The following is an 18,715-nucleotide window of genomic DNA, read 5'->3' as shown; positions in this document are numbered from 1 at the left end:
TTCCTTAGCTTGTGGAAATTACTTCCAAATATAGGTGATGGGTTCACTTCTAGAAACCGTAGAATTTTGTAAAGTGTTAATTAGCCTCTTTGCCAACTATACATCAATGGGCGTTACATACCACCAATTACTTGCACTATTCCCTGCATGCTTCGGAAAGTATTCAGACCCCTTGACTTTTTCCACATTTTGTTAGGTTACAGCCTTACTCTAAAATTGATTAAATTGTTTTTTTCCCTCATCAATCTACACACAATACCCCATAATGATGAAGCAAAAACTGGTTTTTAGAAATGTTTGCCAAATTATAAAAAATTGAAATATTAAATTTACATAAGTATTCAGACCCTTTACTCAGTACTTTGTTGAAGCACCTTTGGCAGCGATTACAGCCTCGAGTCTTCTTGGGTATGATGCTACAAGCTTGGCACACCTGTATTTGGGGAGTTTCTCCCATTCTTCTCTGCAGATCCTCTCAAGCTCTGTCAGATTGGATGGAGAGCGTCGCTGCACAGCTATTTTCAGGTCTCTCCAGAGATGTTAGATCGGGTTCAAGTCCGGGCTCTGGCTGGGCCACTCAAGGACATTCAGAGACTTGTCCCGAAGCCACTCCTGCGTTGTCTTGGCTGTGTACTTAGGGTCGTTGTTCTGTTGGAAGGTGAACCTTCGCCCCAGTCTGAGGTCCTGAGTGCTCTGGAGCAGGTTTTCATCAAGGATCTCTCTGTACGTTGCGCCGTTCATTTTTCCCCTGATCCTGACTAGTCTCCCAGTCCGTGCCGTTGAAAAACATCCCCACAGCATGATGCTGCCACCACCATGCGTCACTGTAAGGATGGTGCAAGGTTTCCTCCAGACCTGATGCTTAGCATTCAGGCCAAAGCGTTCAATCTTGGTTTCATCAGACCAGATAATCTTGTTTCTCATGGTCTGAGAGTCTATAGGAGCCTTTTGGCAAACTCAAAGTGGGCTATCAAGTGCCTTTTACTGAGGAGTCTGGCCACTCTACCATAAAGGCCTGATTGGTGGAGTGCTGCAGAGATGGTTGTCCTTCTGGAAGGTTCTCCCATCTCCACAGAGGAACTCTAGAGCTCTGTCAGAGTGACCATCGGGTTCTTGGTCACCTCCTTGACCAAGGCCCTTCTTCCCCGATTGCTCAGTTTGGCCGGGCGGCCAGCTCTAGGAAGAGTCTTGGTGGTTCCAAACTTCTTTAGTTTAAGAATGATGGAGGCCACTATGTTCTTGGGGACCGTCAATGCTGCAGACATTTTTTGGTTCCCTTCCCCAGATCTGTGCCTCGACACAATCCTGTCTTGGAGCTCTACGGACAATTGCTTCGACCTCATGGCTTGGTTGTTGCTCTGACATGCACTGCCAACTGTGGGACCGTATATCGACAGGTGTGTGCCTTTCCAAATCATGTCCAATCAATTGAATTTACCACAGGTGGACTCCATTCAAGTTGTAGAAACATCTCAAGGATGATCAATGGAAACAGGATGCACCTGAGCTCAATTTCGAGTCTCATAGCAAAGGTTCTGAATACTAATGTTAATAAGGTATTTCTGTTTTTTATTGTTAACAAATGTGCAGACATTTCTGAAAACCTGTTTTCGCTTTGTCATTGTGGGGTATTGTGTGTAGATTGCTGAGGATTTGTATTTATTTAATTCATTTTAAAATAAATCTATAACGTAACAAAATGTGGAAAAAGTAATAGGGGTCTGAATACTTTCCGAAGGCACTGTATGTCTGAGTCCTAACATTGCTTGATGTCTTGCTTACACTTTATAAGGAGGTGAGTACAGTATATGCACCAAGTAGACATCCTAGTACATAAACGAACAGAGTATTTTTAATTTGTTCTGGGTATTATTGTGTGTGTGTGTGTGTGTGTGTGTGTGTGAGAGAGAGAGAGAGCGAGGCAGAACAGCCCATGGATGGAGTATTCGGGAGGGAGAGTGTGTGTGTGCTTGTGCATATGCCAATCACGTACTTTGTTTCAAACATATTAATTGTAACCAGTTTCCATGGAAACATCTCTCCGGAGGCAGAGAGGAGGGAGAGAGTGCAGTGACAGAGTTGAGAAAATGATTATTGCGGAGGGGCAAAAAAGGAAGAGCCCTAGAATGAATTAAAGATTTGGTATGAACTCTCAAGTATCTGAGAGAGGGGGGGAGGAAGAGAGTGCATTTATGTGCATGTTTACATACAGATGTGTTGTGTATATAATATAACGTGTGTGTGTGTGAGTGATGTAGAGAGATGGTTTGCTGTGTGTCCGAGTATAATAAGGATACGCTTTGATAATCTATTTGCTATATCATGCATATACCTCTACTTCTACCATTCCACTTAAGTGTTCTACGTATTTCCATAGTGAATTTCTTCTCCAAGCTTTAGCACACGCTTAGCAGAGTTTTGAGTAAGAGCAATAGAGTGAGGCAGAGATAGATTCCTACTGACTCACCCTAACTCAAGTTGGTTGCCATGGTGACACCGGGAACGAGATGCAGTCTATGTCAGGTTGTCTGTCTCTACCGCTCCCCTCTCCAACTCTCCCTCACCCACTCTGCCCCCACCCCCTCCACCCCCCATAATTAACACACTCACTTCCTCCATCATACTTGCTCTCTTGTAGATGTAAAATCCTAAGCTGTTGTTTATTGTATTCTTCTCATGGTGTATGCCCTGCACTCTACGTTCCCTCCAGTCCATAGCAGACTGAATTTCTTGGGATATAGACATAACAAAGGTATGGCCTTCAGAATTCAAACCTGTGTAACTTTTAACTATACCCAACGTATTGGCTGCTTCCGCTGCACTATACTTTACCTTTCCCTTCTTCCAATGTTCTCTTGATTACCTGTTACTTACAGCTGAGACAAAATCAAACATGCATTGAATTTCCATCATTTGCATTTTTAACTATGAACACCCAGTGCACCACTACTGGACCCCCCAAATCAAATGATTAACAATATATATATATATGAACATAATTGTTGTACCATATAATATTGTAACACATTGCTATTTTATTAGAATATGTGAATTGCTGTTTGTGTACTGTATATCATATTGTATTCTAATGAATACAAACTAGCGCACCAACAAATATAGCATACAGTGATGAGAGATGTGTAAAAGACAGTATCAAATAGTTATTCTTCAATATATATTCATTCATTCATTCTGGTAAACTGCATTATGACATTCATTGATGGTCAACCTAGCCTATATTTCCCCTCCTCTGTGACCCCCCGTTTTGTGCTTTAGCGATTGTCTGTGATTGACTAACAATGTTGTCAGGGTTGAGGGGTTGTTGTCCTGTTTAGGAGGGAACTGTCATGATGAACAAACATACTGTATGTGTTTTGGCACAAGAAACCTAGCTGAACAATATTGACACATTACTCCATTATAATGCAGGGCGCTATGTGTGTTCAGATGTCAACATGAACCCTATCAGACTTGTCGTAAACAATTAATTACTACAATTATGGTGAGTTTATGGTAAACAAATTATCACACAGTATTTTAAAAGTTCCAGTATTACCCATTTCTCTAATAATTTTAAAATCACACAGTTAGATCATTATCAATGATCTACACATAGAGCTATGGATACATGATGATGAGGGCAGCACTAGCTAAGTCACGGCTTTGAAATGAACCAAGAGTCAAGTGTCTGCCAACATTCACTGTAACACTTGAGTGAGAACAGTTATGTAAGTCCCACCATACTGTTCAATGTGAGACGGTTTACTGCGCTTGACATAGTCATCATAGCAAACCTATCTATCAACATCATCTTCAGCAGCCTCGTCTGCTACTTGTGTCACACACAGTATTATTCCACAGAGGAAATACGATCCCATGTACAGTAATCTCTCCTAGACTATGATCACATTGCTGTTGTTGTGAATTTAAATTGCTTTTCTTGAATGAGGTTTCTATGATCTAGAATCACGGAGCACAGAGCTCTTTGGAAAGTCTAGGTGAAATCAGCCCTTCCAGCCTAGAACAGAACAGACAAACACAGAATACTTAAACACCCAAGTACCAATTCACCCAGAGCCAAAACATCCCCTTCAAGCCGGAATAATTTTCAGTTGGAATGAAATGCGCCTGTTTTCCCTGGGCAGAGACTGGGGTCTGGAAGATACTGCCTTGACTGGGATGGACCTAGACTAAAACACTGCTCCAGGGTATCCGCGATCCTTCGCAGAAGCTTATGCCCATCGCAAGTAATTTATGAGTTCATACATTTTATATTTGTGAATAACACAATTACTATCACTCTGGTTCGAAATAGTAGAATTGAATGGTGTATTTATCTGACTAAACAACTAACTATTCATATCCTCAGAAAATTATCTACCACAACTACTGAATTATCGAAATACCAAATCGGTAGAAGAACTAAATACGTGTTGTGCATTTTGTCGTTTCCTTTCTAAAAAGGTTTATTGGAATGGAAGGATATTGACGTATGAATCTGCAACATCTATGTTAGGACTTAGGCAACACAAAGTTTATAAATTCACAGTTGAGTGACTGTATCACCAAGAATAGGAGACCTGCAGGTCCTAAGAGGTGATGTGCTCAGATCAAGGCAACACGTACACTTCCTCCTCTTTTGTGGCTCCTATATGTCTGCTCCTCCTCTTCTATACGGATGGCAGTCTTGAACAGGCTCAACAACATCTCTTTGCTTTGCCTTATTTCCTCCCAATGTCTTCCAAAGATTTGAGGAGAGCAACACATGGTCTGTGATGGAGTAATGGGTGGTGAGAAAGAGGGTTGAGTGACATCACCCAGTCTTAGTCTTGCTCTTTCTCTTTTTCTGTCTTTCAATCTCCTCTTTGTCTTCTATTCAGTGTTTAGAAACTCACCAAGGCATAGACCATACTGTCAAGGACAGAGAGAGGCAGAAAACAGAAGAGAAGGACAACGGTGTTAGAAGGAATGGGATATTGCCAAGCAATAACAACTGACAGCAGTTATTGTGCAGCAAGAAGAGGAGGCTCCCATTCATACAGATCAACATTCACCAATGAAGCGGCTTGACTGATGAGAGATGGCTTCATTAATAGGACCTCACCTGTACAGGTAGTAGAAGAAGGAGAGCAGGTAGAAGCCCATCTTACACCAAGACTCCTTCTGACAGTAGTTCAGGATGTCAGCATTCATCACACTGACAGGATCATACATGACCTCTGACCCGTCTGCTGGCCGATGGAAAAACCTGACGAGAGAGCGCATTCTTACAACAGATACAACTAAAAAGCATCATGTGATAGAGTGCTGGGAGTTGGTTGTGTCGTGTTGTGTTGTGAACCTCCAGAGATGGTAGAAGAGCAGGGGGATGTTTAGGCCCAGGGTGACCCACTCTCCAGCACACATGAACATCAGGCAGAACAGCCCATGGATGGAGTATTCTGGCACCACCAGCTAGGAATAATACAGACCGTTAGGGTGCACATGGTCATACAAATGCAAACTCTGTCATTATCATAAACACTTCAGGACAAAATGCTTTGAAAAAGCTGCAATTTTCATATGAATGGAAGTGGTAGAGTTTAGTTATGATTTTCGTAAAAGCATGCAGGCCTGCAGGTGTTCCCTCCTTCAATCTTCCCTCATTGGCTCTACAGCTTGTCCATTAACACTGGAACGTTAGCTAGGCTAGGTGTTAGGGTTAGGGGTTAGGGTTAAGGTTAAGTTTAGGAGTTAGGTTAAAGGGTAAGGTTAGGGGAAGGGGAAGGGTTAGCTAAAAAGGTTAAAGTTTGGGTTATGGTTAGGTGAAGGGTTAGCTAACAAGCTAAGTAATTGCAAAGTAGCTAAAAAGTAGTAAGTAGTTAAAAAGTTGCTAATTAGCTAAAATACTACAGTTGGTTTCCATGTGTTTGAGGCCATTCCATTTGCTCCATTCCAGCTATTATTATGAGCCGTCTTCCCCTCAGCAGCCTCCACTGCCATGATGAGATTTGAACTCGCAATTTTTGGGTTGTTAGACGTTCGGGTTCCTTAGTGCTAGACGTTCGCGTTATACGTTCACGTTATAAGTAACCATCTGTCTTATGTAACCATACCCAGTGTTGTAAAGTACTTAAGTAAAAATACGTTAAAGTACTACTTAAGTAGTTTCTTTGGGTATCTGTACTTTACTTTACTATTTATATTTTTAACTACTTTTATTTTTACTTCACTACATTCCTAAAGAAAATATTGTACTTTTTACTTCATACATTTTCCCTGACAACAAAAATTACTTGTTACATTTTGAATGCTTAGCAGGACAGGAAATTGTCAAATTCAAGCACATATCAAGAGAACACGTGGTCATCCCTACGGTCTCTGGCCTGGAGGACTCACTAAACACAAATGCATCTTTTGTAAATAATGTCTGAGTGTGGGAGTGTGCCTCTGGCTATCCATACATTTTAAAAACAAGAAAATGGTGCTGTCTGCTTTGCTTAATATAAGGCATTTTAAGTGATTTATACTTTTACTTTCGATACTTAAGTATATTTTAGCAATTACATTTACATTTGATACTTAAGTATATTTAAAACCAAATACTTTTAGACTTTTACTCAAGTAGTATTTTACCGGCTGACTTTCTATTAAGGTATCTATACTTTTACTCAAGTATGGCATTTGGGTACTTTTTCCACCACTGACCATGCCAAACGCAACATATCATACTAATTTGAGTGTCCCGGATTTACATTTACTAGGTTACGTCTAGTCTATGAGACCAGGCTGGTGTGTGTGTGGGTGTGTGGGTGTGAGAGAGAGTGAGCGAGAGGAGAGAATGAGGAGGTGGGCTACGGGAAGGAGGGGAAGATGTGCGTGGGTGTGAGAGAGAGTGAGCGAGAGGAGAGAATGAGGAGGTGGGCTACGGGAAGGAGGGGAAGATGTGCGTGGGTGTGAGAGAGAGTGAGCGAGAGGAGAGAATGAGGAGGTGGGCTACGGGAAGGAGGGGAAGATGTGCGTGGGTGTGAGAGAGAGAGTGAGCGAGAGGAGAGAATGAGGAGGTGGGCTACGGGAAGGAGGGGAAGATGTGCGTGTGTGTGAGAGAGAGTGAGCGAGAGGAGAGAATGAGGAGGTGGGCTACGGGAAGGAGGGGAAGATGTGCGTGGGTGTGAGAGAGAGTGAGCGAGAGGAGAGAATGAGGAGGTGGGCTACGGGAAGGAGGGGAAGATGTGCGTGTGTGTGAGAGAGAGTGAGCGAGAGGAGAGAATGAGGAGGTGGGCTACGGGAAGGAGGGGAAGATGTGCGTGTGTGTGAGAGAGAGTGAGCGAGAGGAGAGAATGAGGAGGTGGGCTACGGGAAGGAGGGGAAGGTGGGCTACGGGAAGGAGGGGAAGATGTGCGTGGGTGTGAGAGAGAGTGAGCGAGAGGAGAGAATGAGGAGGTGGGCTACGGGAAGGAGGGGAAGATGTGCGTGCGTGTGAGAGAGAGTGAGCGAGAGGAGAGAATGAGGAGGTGGGCTACGGGAAGGAGGGGAAGATGTGCGTGCGTGTGAGAGAGAGTGAGCGAGAGGAGAGAATGAGGAGGTGGGCTACGGGAAGGAGGGGAAGATGTGCGTGCGTGTGAGAGAGAGTGAGCGAGAGGAGAGAATGAGGAGGTGGGCTACGGGAAGGAGGGGAAGGTGGGCTACGGGAAGGAGGGGAAGATGTGCGTGCGTGCATCGGCTGGGAGCCACTCATTCACCTTCCGCAGCAAGTTGCAGATTCTTTCAATATTCAGAATTCTTTCCCTCTGAAAAGTGAATAGAGAAAGGAGAGTCATATATCTAGATAATAGTTTTGCCAAACACCCTCACAAAAGTAATATTCACACTTCCTTCGTTTTGGCTCTGTTTGAGAATGTTCTTGTGTACAGTATAGCAAAATATAATTGGCAAAATAGAAGGTACGTTACATTGAGTAAATGCTTTAGATCAAACATGATAAATAAAGCATTCAAAATAAACACACATTTTCTATTTGAATAAGTGTCCATGGTCTATGTGTGCCTGTCTGTCTACAGTGCTCTGCTCTTCACAGCTGAGTGGCAGCGACTGTAGGTGGACACTGGGTCACACTTCACAGAACTCCACTCCCTCTCATAAGGCAGGGGGCCTTACCGCTCTGGTGGGGTTGCTCTGATCGATTGGGTTCTTGAAGTCTGTGCGCAGCTCGTCAAACGCAATAATCTAAAAAGACATGTACAGTGTATATGGGTAAACTTTCTGCCACTGGATATATCTAAATGTTGAATGGAATGGTGTGTTCTTTCACTGTGTTATTCTCATTCAATCCAATCACATCCCTTTTAGCCTATTTTTTTTCTCAATATTTCTAATCGTCTTCAGTTTTCCATCCCCATACCTCCAATCATCCTTTTGCACCTTTCGCATACTCTGACTCTTTCTCGCTCTCTCTCTCTCTGAGATCTCCATCTAAGCATCCCTCTCCGCCTCTCAACATTCTTCTCTCCCTGTGACATCCATCTTTCCCTTTCAGAGACCAATCTCCCTCTCCACATCTGTCTTTTACTCTCAACAATACCTTTCTCTTTCCCCCTTATCGATCTATGTCACTCCCCCTTCTCCGTTTCATGCTCTTCTCTGTTGTAAACAGATGCAGTTTCCATGGTGATCCGATGAGCCCCTTAGCAAGCACCATGGTTACTATAAAAATGAACAAGCCGTGTCATTGGTTGAGAGCCACACAGAGATGGGGGGCGCGAACCATGGATGGAGGCAGATGGGGGGGAAGGGGTGGAACAAAATTATAATTTGATAAGCAGTCTCAATAACATGGTTCGTTGCTGACACATACACACACACTCTCTCCCCCTTTTCACCTTCTCTTCACTCACACACACACACACACACACACTCTCACACACACACACACACACACACACACACACACACACACACACACACACACACACAGACACAAACACACTCAGACTCTTTCCCTCCCCCATCTCTCTCACAAACACAGACACATACTCACACATTGACTGACTCACATGCAGTGCAGTCTCACCCACTAGTCAATTCATTAGTTCTTTCAAGACAGTCTATTGTAATGGTCTGAAAATGCTGTGTTGAATTTCAAATGAACAATGTCTCCATCTAGGGAGGTAAGCAACCCTGGTCCTGGAGAGACGCTAGCACTTCATGTTTTTGATTTAACCAACCTGGAAGACCAGGTGTGTTGAATTTAGGCAATCACTGAACTGATCAATTAGCTCAGTTGGTCAGATGGGGTGCCTTGTAGGGACAAAATCCTGCAGTACCTACGCCACTCCAGGAACAGGGTTGCATATCCCTGCCCTAGACAGAAGGCTATAGCTGAGAGAGATGGGCTCTGGCTATTGTAGCATACTGATTGTGCAGAGGTCTCCAGTGATGCCTATACAAATTCCATTCATCATTCTGCAGTCAGTAAGCTGGTACACAAATATACAGGTAACTGCCAAAATAAAGGAAACACTTGAGTAAATAAGGGATACAAAGTATATTGAAAGCAGGTGCTTCCACAAAGGTGTGGTTCCTGATTTTTTTTTAAATGCCCAGTGTATAAAAATGCCCAGTTGCCCATTATTTTGGCTACCATGGCTAGAAGAGATCTCAGTGACTTTGAAAGAGTGGTCTCACAAGCGCATAGGGGGTTTAAAGGTTGTGTGTGTGTGTGTGTGTGTGTGTGTGTGTGTGTGTGTGTGTGTGTGTCACCAGATCTCAACTCAATTGAACACTTATGGGAGTTTCTGGAGCGGAGCCTGAGACAGCGTTTTCCACCAGCATTAACAGAACACTTGTAGAATCTATGACAAGGCGCATTGAAGTTGTTCTGGTGCCCGTGGTGGCCCAACGCCCTATTAAGACACTTTATGACTAGCTTTGACTAGCTCATTTTAATAATAGACTTCCAGTTTTGGGTGTCACACACACACACACGCACACACACACAGACTTACAGTACTGATATAAATAACACAAATAATGAGCCACACATGGGCACTTGGACACACATTCACACCAACCAATGGCTACACTACACTTATTGTATTGTCTCATACTACTATTAGTCATCACCTGGAATTATAGATATTTCTTAGAGTATTTCGCCTTGGTTACAGACCAACCAATTCTTTATATAAGGTATGAGTCACAATGCACACGAGAATATTGCTGAACCACCATCCCCCAGAGTCTAAAAACATGGTTTAGGTGAGAACCACCATCCCCCAGAGTCTAAAAACATGGTTTAGGTGAGGACCACCATCCCCCAGAGTCTAAAAACATGGTTTAGGTGAGAACCACCATCACCTAGAGTCTAAAAACATGGCTTAGGTGAATACCACCATCACATAGAGTCTAAAAACATGGTTTAGGTGAGTGAGTGTGTGTGAGCTCAACTCACCTGCCAGATGACGAAGAAGATGAGTGCAGCACACAGCACTAAGGTGAGCATGTAGCAGAAGGCCGCGAAGGTGAACGCCATGGCTGCACCAGCCAGCCTGACGATGAGATGGGTCGAGAGAGGGGGACTTTCCCCTCCTCTCTCTCTCTATTGCTGACTATCCCTCCTTTTTCTCAGGAGGTTATTGTCTGTTCTTCCTCTCCCTCCCCCTGACACTCTGACTTCCCTCCCTCTCACGTTGTATTGAGAGCCCGTATTGTCCAGGTGAGGAGCTGAAGTTCTGGAAGAAAAAATTCCTGCTCCACTCTCCAGTCTATCACCTGTGGTCACTCTACTTCTGCTTATCTAGGTTGCACAGTTGGTCCTTCTTCTTGAGTTCCACTTCCCTTTTCATGTGTCTGTGCAAAAGCTTTTCTCCTTCACTGTGCAAAAGCTTGTCACACATAGACTTTGTAAAGCGGTCGACAGGCACAGTTGTTCAGGGAGAACAGCTAAAGCTGAATAATGCTCTCTCCTCTCGTCCCAGCCTCTGATTCTGACAGCCAGGGGTTTTTGTGCACTTACGGTGTCTGTCCCCTGTCCCTTTTATAATGTCCACTTTGCCACTGAAGATGGCACATATTTCAAGAACAATATAATTGTTACTAAACATCTGTAATAGGAAAAATGTTGGTAAATGGTATTAGATATTATTCAAAAGAGATGTTTTGGTATATTCTGATATTTCAATGTTTTTAAACAGAGCAGATATGCTGTTAAGGAGGAGAGGACTGTTTATATTTTTGGAGGCATAAAATAATTTTCCACTAATGTAAAGAGGAAGGAATTTGCTTTTCATCCAATAACAGCAATTCGTACATGTGCCCTATGAACAAATATTATTACAATGATAGTTATTAGTGATCATTTATAATAACAAAATTAGCAAAGATTATTAGCTTACAATAATAGCTTGAAATTATTTGATAAATGGTGTTGTAATGTATAGAGTAGAATATAAACAAACAGCAATATGATAGAACAGCACTCCACACTGAGGTCTAGAAGCAATAAAGGCTGATAAATGATGTATCAGGATATATATAATCTGTGATGATGATGATGGATATTTTGATTGATCTTAATATTGATCAGAGTGTACCTGTGTCTGGTGGTAGATGTGTCTGTCACTGAATATCCCACTCCTTCCTCTCCACACTTTGTCTCTGTCAATATGGGTCGACACCATGTCAGAATTCTCTGTCTTGCCTTTGTCCATCCATCTCAGTCGCGTCCATCAGATTTCTTCACGCATATGCTTTTCAGTGCTCACTTGCAGGGTGAAAAAACAACATTTAGAGAATCAACAATGTTTAGATGTTAAGACGTTTTATGTTCTTATTTTGGTACGATTATTTTTCTCAAGAAAGGAAAAACATCTCCACAGCCCTTAGAAGTCTCTAAGTTAATTAATTCCCCTCCCTCCTCTTTCGCTTCTCTCTCTCCAAAACCCCCCCTTATGCTTTCTCTTCTCTTCCTCTAAAAAAACGATTTTGAAGAAACCCTCTCCCTCATCTTTTGTCCTCCACAGTCTCTTCTTCTTCTCTCTCTCTCTCAGACTGTCTGATAAAGCAATATTTGTATCTCCCTAGAATATAATGGCCAAGTTCATTCAACAGTCTCACTCTCTCTAGGTCTCTCTCTCTCTCTCTTGGTCCTTCTCTCCCTGGCTTGTATCCGTTGCCGTATTCCCTTGTTCCCCAGAGATGGATGAGGGGGCAGGGGAAGCTTTTAATATTTTTTTTGTCAGCTTCCCTTGTTTGTCTCCATCTATCCCCCCCTCTGCTCCCTTTCTCTCCCTCTGTCTCTCTCTCTCTCTCTCTCTCTCTTTATGTCTCTTGCTCTCTCTCGCTCTCTCTGTCTCTCCCTCCTTCTTCCCCTTTTGTCATGACGCTGGTGTCCTATTCTTCCGTCATTTCGAGAAAGATGAAAAGGCTCTCACTCTTTTCTTGTAATCATGGGATTCTTTCTCTTACTTTCTTTCCCTCCCTTCTCTGTTCTCTCCAAGCTACCTCTCTCTTTCTGTGGTCCTGCAGTTTTCACGCTCATCCCTTTCTCCCCTGCTATTGTCAGTCTCTCTGGCCCTCTTCTCTTGGGAGGATTTCCACAAGTTTTTAATTCCCACAAATCTTTGGCTTTTGATTTTAAAGTGCCCATGCTGTTTCCCCCTAATCCCCATCCCTGTCCCATCTTTTATCACCCACTAAATCCGTCCCAATAGCTAATCTCTGGTAAATCCCCCAGGGTGACCTGGAGACTCATTTTCTCTCCTCTGACTGATTAGCCACCTTCTCCTCTGCCTGTCCCCTACTCTACCTCAATGATTACAAATGTGAAAATGTGAAAAACTCATACAACAAGGGAATGAAACAAAAACACCTTTTGAAAATGAAGTAATTGAATCTTTCATAATGTAGAAACAACAACCAAATTAATTTGTTATTTGTTGGTGTCTTGTGGGTTTTGTACAGCCCTAATCTATCAGTCTGACTGATACTGTATGTTATTTGTGCGCAATAATGGCTGTGGATTTTGGATATCTTGGACTGATATAAAATGTAAAGCTCAAGAGCACCATCTGCTGCATATTTTATATAAGAAAATCTAGGTCGGAACAGAAGTTTGGTGAGTAGTATATCCCTACGGACGACATTTTGGACACGCCATAACGTGTTAGAACATTTGTTGTTGTTTTCTTGACAATCTTTTCGTTCTTGTTCATGGCAGACAAAAGTCAACTTTGTTCAGTATGGGTGGGATCAGAAACAGGGATATTGAAAGGTAAAAATGATGTAACTCAGTAAATTTAGCCATGCTGTCCTTGTGTTGTGTGTTATTTGTTAGAGCTAGCTATCTAGCAACCCACGTGTTTGCTTGCTACCTAGCTTGACAGTACTTTTCCCTAATGCGACACAGATTGTTTTAGGAACGATGGCCATGCACGCTATCAGGATATTTAAATGGATATCACTTACACTTTGTGTCTGTTAGGTGTGAGCCTATCCAAAAAACAGGCATTCAACTTCTGTGAGATGAGCTGCTTGAGTCGGGACCAGGAAGTGTGTGTACTGGGCTGGGGAGATCCACAGGAGACTGAGGTGTGTGTGGGGGGGCTCTAGGGAGTAATGTATCTCTTGATGATGTCTGATCTCTGTTGGTCGTTGATGTGTTTAGAGTGCACATAGGTCTGAATGTTTGCGTCATGGTTGTTGTGCCGTTGTGTTATTTACCTGTCTTGTCTGTTCTAGGTGCTGGTGGGGTCTGTGAATGGCACAGTGAAGACGTTCAGCACAGAGAAGGGCATCTTCACTGAGACCAGACAGTGTGGGGAGAGCACCCATGGCAGGTTCACAGGACTCGCTGTCACAGACCGGTATAGTTGTGTAGATAAAGACACGGTCATAACACAGTACAGGAGTTGTTGTTCATGCACACTGTCATAACACACCAGCAGCTCCGTGGTCATGTGTTGAGGATACTAATGTTGACACTGGATGACTCTCTCCCTGTGTGTCTCTGCAGTGCTCTGATCACGTGTGTGGAGACAGGACTGCTGAGGGTCTGGAAGGAGGGCAGCACAGACACAGTGAGTGACTTTGCCAGAATACCACATAGGCTTCCTAGAGGTTGTTACATTGCAGATGGATACTATATACTTATGAATGATTGAAGTTGACTGTCTGCTTTTTTGTGCACTGCCATTTTCTTGAACATAACCCCTGTCCCTATGTCTAGGTTGAAATAAATGCTGGGAAGAATGTTTGTCGGATGCGACAGAATCCCTCGCAGCGCAATCAAGTGGCTACAGGAGGGAAGGAGAACGGCCTGAAGGTCTGGGATCTGGAGAGACCTGAAACACCTATCTTCACCTCCAAGAATGTAAGAGTCTAACAACTACATTTCAAGGATTTGCAGTGGGAATGTCTACATAGTATGTTATGTTTTGGTGTTTGTGCATTGAAACAGTGCCATGCGTTTTTATGCTGCAGGTGCGTAATGACTGGCTGGACCTGCGAGTCCCAGAGTGGGTCAGAGACATGGCCTTCATCCCAGACTCAGACAAGATAATCACCTGCACAGGTCACCACCAGGTCTGTCTGTCTTGCCCTGTACAAGCCCTGTTCTTAGACTGGGTCTTCTGGTCTTCTCAGCCACTGAGTCAGACTTGGAGCACAGTACTCAAAGGATACATTTTGTTAGATATGCAACCAGGCCAGTGCAGTACATTTTGGCATACTGGGTTTGGCTCAGCTCAGTAGTGTGAAAAGGGACTCTTACATTTTGGGGGGCTGAAACTGTCCTGTAAGGGTAAATTCATATTATACAATGGGTGGTTCTAATCCTGAATGCTGATTGGTTAAAACCGCATTCCAGCTGGTGTCTATTCCACAAGTTAACACCGGCTAAATCTATGATGTTAAAATGCCTATTTACTCTGTTCCATCTCACTGCGCAATCCACTGTCTCATCAGCCCAGCCAGGCAACTTTAAACACTTGATCTCCACTATAAGAAGCATCTAGACATTATCTCACATTTATTTTAGACTAACATTTAGGTTTCAATAGCGGAGATTTGTATAAACCTTGCTGTCTGTCTCTCCGACATTTGCAACATTGTTTCAATATTCAAATTCGATCTCCAGCTGTCCCATAGTAAGGAAAGTGTAGGGGTCGGAGGTCGGGACGAGACAGACAGGCAGGCAGCGTTTCTCAGCCAATCGAAATCATGAATCAGCTGGCATCATTTTTCTGGATGTATACAAAGAATTGTCAATTGAAAAAAGGTCAAACGAAAAGGAAGTGCAGCTAGTTTGCAGTCTTTACAGCTTCCTTTTGAAGTGATTGTGTTACTGTAGCTGTGTTGTTGGCTATATTCTCTGAACAACAGTGTCCTGATGAGAGAGCACATTTGCTATGCCAGGCGAAATCGTGCCTCATTAGCTCATTGTTATGGATGTGTCCAAATAAATGTCACTAGAAAACAGCTTGTAAATGTAAATGCAGCTACTGTTGTTATTCAGGCTGCACTGTTTGACGTGACTGTAAGTTAGCCGTAGTTGGCTAGCTAGCAAGCAAGGGATAAGAACGTTGCCAGCCAGTACAGAAATGGAACATTTAGAACGAATGAATAGGTCGGGTCCATAGATACAAAACAAAAAGACTGACCAACTGGGTCGCGTCTCTGGGAACCGAACCGACAGAACGAACGACCAGCCGGCTTGGGTAGCAACCCTAGATTCGGGACTATATCTTGTGGAAGGATGAAATAGTATGAATAAATTCATCAAAGTAATGTTTTTAATGAAAATATGTCAATCATAATTTTAGTATGTTGGTAACCCGTTGTATAAAAGTGATAATGCCCTTGAAGCCGGTGTTTGGAGGATATATTGGCACGGTTTGGCTCGACTTCGTCTCAGGCCTATCAACACCCGTGCCAATATATCCTCCAAACACCGGCTTCTCAGGCATTATCACTTAATTGGTCAAGTTCAAGTACCCTGATGTATGGTTTGTATCATTGCTACATAAGCAAACCATTAAACATCTTCACTTGACTCATGTCTCTTTGCCTCATTCATCTATCTAATGATATAACAAAAGCAACCCGATTTGATTATTTTTTTTCTCTGTTAGGTGCGAGTGTATGATCCAGCCTCTCCCCAGAGGCGTCCTGTTCTAGAGGCTCAGTTTGGGGAGTACCCCCTCACAGCCCTCTCCCTCCCTGCCAGCCAAGACAGTGTTGTAGTGGGCAACACACATGGCCAACTCGCCATCTTAGATCTGCGGAAAGGTGAATGAGGGAGTCGATGTCTGTTTCTGCTTGTTGAAATTATTGTGCAGTTGCTTAGCGATCTGCTTCAGTACTTTTCCATGTCAGCTTCTTTATCTTTTTGTCCATGTATGTATTTGCCATTGTGCTACATTATAGATTAATTTGCTGTATGTGCTCTTTGAAGCGTCTGTTTATTAAAATGAAAACTTAATTGTTTTGCCTGTAGCAGCAATAATTATCTTCTGATAGTCAGAGAGAGAGGGAGATCAAGCTTTTTGTGTGTGCGAGTGCATGTTGCGTGCCTTTGTGTTCTATCTGTGAGATCCTCTCCCCCTCGCACTCTCTTTGTTGTCTAACCTCTCCTCCTCTTGTCCTCTTCATTCGCTGCAGGCCTAGTGCGTGGGTGTTTAAAGGGGCTGGCAGGAGGGGTGCGGGGGCTTCAGTGCCACCCCTCTCTCCCTCTAGTGGCTTCTTGTGGTTTGGATCGCTTTCTGAGGGTACACAGCCTGGAGGACCGCACTCTACAGCACAAGGTACACACCACACACACTCACTCTTACACTCTCCGCACACTTGAAGCCAGCTACACAAACTATCATTAGGGAAGCCTCCTACACAGTTTTTAGTAATTGTGTTCAGTGAAAGTTCAAGAGGTTCTCTCTCGCTTCGTCTCCCTTTCAGGTGTATCTGAAGTCACGACTCAACTGTGTGCTTCTGTCCAGCAGAGATCTCGAGGTAGGGGTGAATTAAGTGCTATGAATCAGCCTGTTTCAGACATTGTGAAGTGCAATACTTTGTCATCTATTTGACTTTCAAATTGAGACTTGCTAGTTTTTTTACCAACACTAATTAATGTTGTGATATGAGTTTTCATAACACCCTGTATGACACCTGACATGCATATTTACTTATTTATTACACTATGATACAGTAGTTGATTTAAATTGACATAACAAGAATGTTAACTGTCATTTGCTGTTTAATATTTTTGAAACTGTGGTTTTCCTGCATTATGCTGCAGAATGATGGTGTAGTATGTTTACAGTATCTCTCCTCTATTTCAGCTGAGCAGTACAGGAGTGACCGGAGATGTGGAGGAAGTGAAAGAAGAGGGAGGAGAACTGGATGAGGTGTGGGACACTATGGAGATGATAAAAGAGAAGGCGAAGAAAAGAGCAACAGAAGAAGCTGTTGTTGAAGAAGCAGAGAAGAAGACTAAGAAGAAAATAAAAGTGGTCAAATGACCAGCCGTGGAGAGCTTAAGGAAAGGACTGTTCTCTTTATGAGAAACGCAGAAGGTCTAGAGGTCTGCTAAAGCCAGTGTTGTGGATGTACTGACTGTTTTCCTGTTGAATCAGTACTGGAAATGGAATAGCCATAGTTTCCCATTAAAACTATGACCTCTCTGGAGTTGTGTGCATGTCCTTTTGTACCAACTTCCTTGAAATGTAGCTAACATTAAAAATCATTACGTACAGATTGATATTCTTTTGGCAACAACTCACAAAAAGAAACATTGAATTGACAATATCCCAGGGCTAAAACAATTTCTCATATGAACTCTGAACATGACTGTGTGTGTCTGTGAAAGAATGCAATGTCCCTAATAAACAGACAGGTGGCATCTGGCACCATTGGTTGGCTTGCTTGTGTTTTTGTGTCCTCTGCTGGAATGGAGTAGAGGGTACTGATTATGAAAATCGCTCAACAGGATGGGTGTCTTTCAAGTTGTGTAGTTAGCACGGACTTGTTTTATATGCGTTTGTCAGTTTGAGTAAATGTCTCTGTTCATTATTGTGATTTCAGTAACAGTGTTGTGTTTTGTGGAAATTGATGTTTGTAAACCCTGGGCATAAGTGACCGGCTTAGGGCTGCTAGGGGGCCCCCGACCCAAAAAAAAACAGTAGCTGCAGATCTGACTTTTTTGGACCTTTCTTCCTGACAGCTAAAGGTCCCGAAGCAGGCTACTCTGCTGAATGGTGCTTGTCTACAGGCAGTTAGATTTGGGTATGTAATTTTAGGCGAAAATTGAAAAAAAGGATACGATCCTTAAGAGGTTAATAAAGTTAGATCAAAGCTGAATCAATGTCTGCAAGATCGCATAATGATAGTATTCTACATACAGAACCAAATATAATAACAGTATAATGTTACTGTAAGACAAAAAAAAAACATTTCTTGAGGTTTTAGGATGATTGTGCAAATGTTCACATTTTTCTCAACAGCATGCCACTAGGAAAAATGTGCTTTGATTGAAACAAAACACAGCAAAACAAATTGCTTTCTGTAGCCTGCATAAGTCGAAACAACGCTGTACATAACTAAGCTCTAAATGGTCACATTTTTATCAACAGCATGCCACTAGGTAAAATATGTGCTTGATTGAAACAAAACACAGCAAAAAAAAAAACTCACTGTAGCCTGCATAAGTCGAAACAACACTGTACATAACTAAGATCTAAATGCATAT

The 18,715-nt window shown here is 42.8% G+C and overlaps 2 protein-coding genes across 5 annotated transcripts; one reads left to right on the top strand and one right to left on the bottom strand.

The window, feature by feature from the left end:
* Nucleotides 1–2,926: 2,926 nt before the first annotated feature.
* Nucleotides 2,927–12,488, bottom strand: LOC121579497 (protein cornichon homolog 2). 4 transcript variants are annotated; one of them, XM_041894109.2, is made up of 8 exons: nucleotides 12,411–12,488; nucleotides 11,571–11,740; nucleotides 10,430–11,081; nucleotides 8,137–8,205; nucleotides 7,722–7,769; nucleotides 5,342–5,454; nucleotides 5,105–5,248; nucleotides 2,927–4,911 (listed from the first exon to the last, which is right to left on the bottom strand). In XM_041894109.2, exons 3-8 carry the CDS (start codon nucleotides 10,508–10,510, stop codon nucleotides 4,884–4,886), a joined length of 483 nt encoding a protein of 160 aa, XP_041750043.1. In that variant the 5' UTR covers nucleotides 10,511–11,081; nucleotides 11,571–11,740; nucleotides 12,411–12,488; the 3' UTR covers nucleotides 2,927–4,883. The 4 variants fall into 4 exon arrangements, with proteins under 4 accessions (XP_041750043.1, XP_041750042.1, XP_045080371.1 ...); XM_041894108.2 differs by lacking the exon at nucleotides 12,411–12,488 and adding an exon at nucleotides 12,094–12,256; XM_045224436.1 differs by lacking the exon at nucleotides 12,411–12,488 and having other exon boundaries at nucleotides 11,571–12,256.
* A 626-nt stretch (nucleotides 12,489–13,114) lies between these two features.
* On the top strand, nucleotides 13,115–17,874 carry LOC121580228 (WD repeat-containing protein 74). Its single transcript, XM_041895278.2, has 10 exons — nucleotides 13,115–13,249; nucleotides 13,460–13,566; nucleotides 13,717–13,841; nucleotides 13,991–14,054; nucleotides 14,204–14,347; nucleotides 14,458–14,559; nucleotides 16,107–16,263; nucleotides 16,636–16,778; nucleotides 16,927–16,980; nucleotides 17,310–17,874. The coding sequence occupies exons 1-10, from the start codon at nucleotides 13,189–13,191 to the stop codon at nucleotides 17,487–17,489; spliced, it is 1,137 nt and encodes a 378-aa protein (XP_041751212.2). The 5' UTR covers nucleotides 13,115–13,188; the 3' UTR covers nucleotides 17,490–17,874.
* The last annotated feature ends 841 nt before the right edge of the window (nucleotides 17,875–18,715 follow it).

Source organism: Coregonus clupeaformis, chromosome 13, assembly GCF_020615455.1.
Source record: "Coregonus clupeaformis isolate EN_2021a chromosome 13, ASM2061545v1, whole genome shotgun sequence".
NCBI classification, from domain to species: domain Eukaryota; kingdom Metazoa; phylum Chordata; class Actinopteri; order Salmoniformes; family Salmonidae; genus Coregonus; species Coregonus clupeaformis.
Note: the sequence above shows the minus strand (reverse complement) of the source record. Positions and strands in the feature narration are given on the sequence as shown.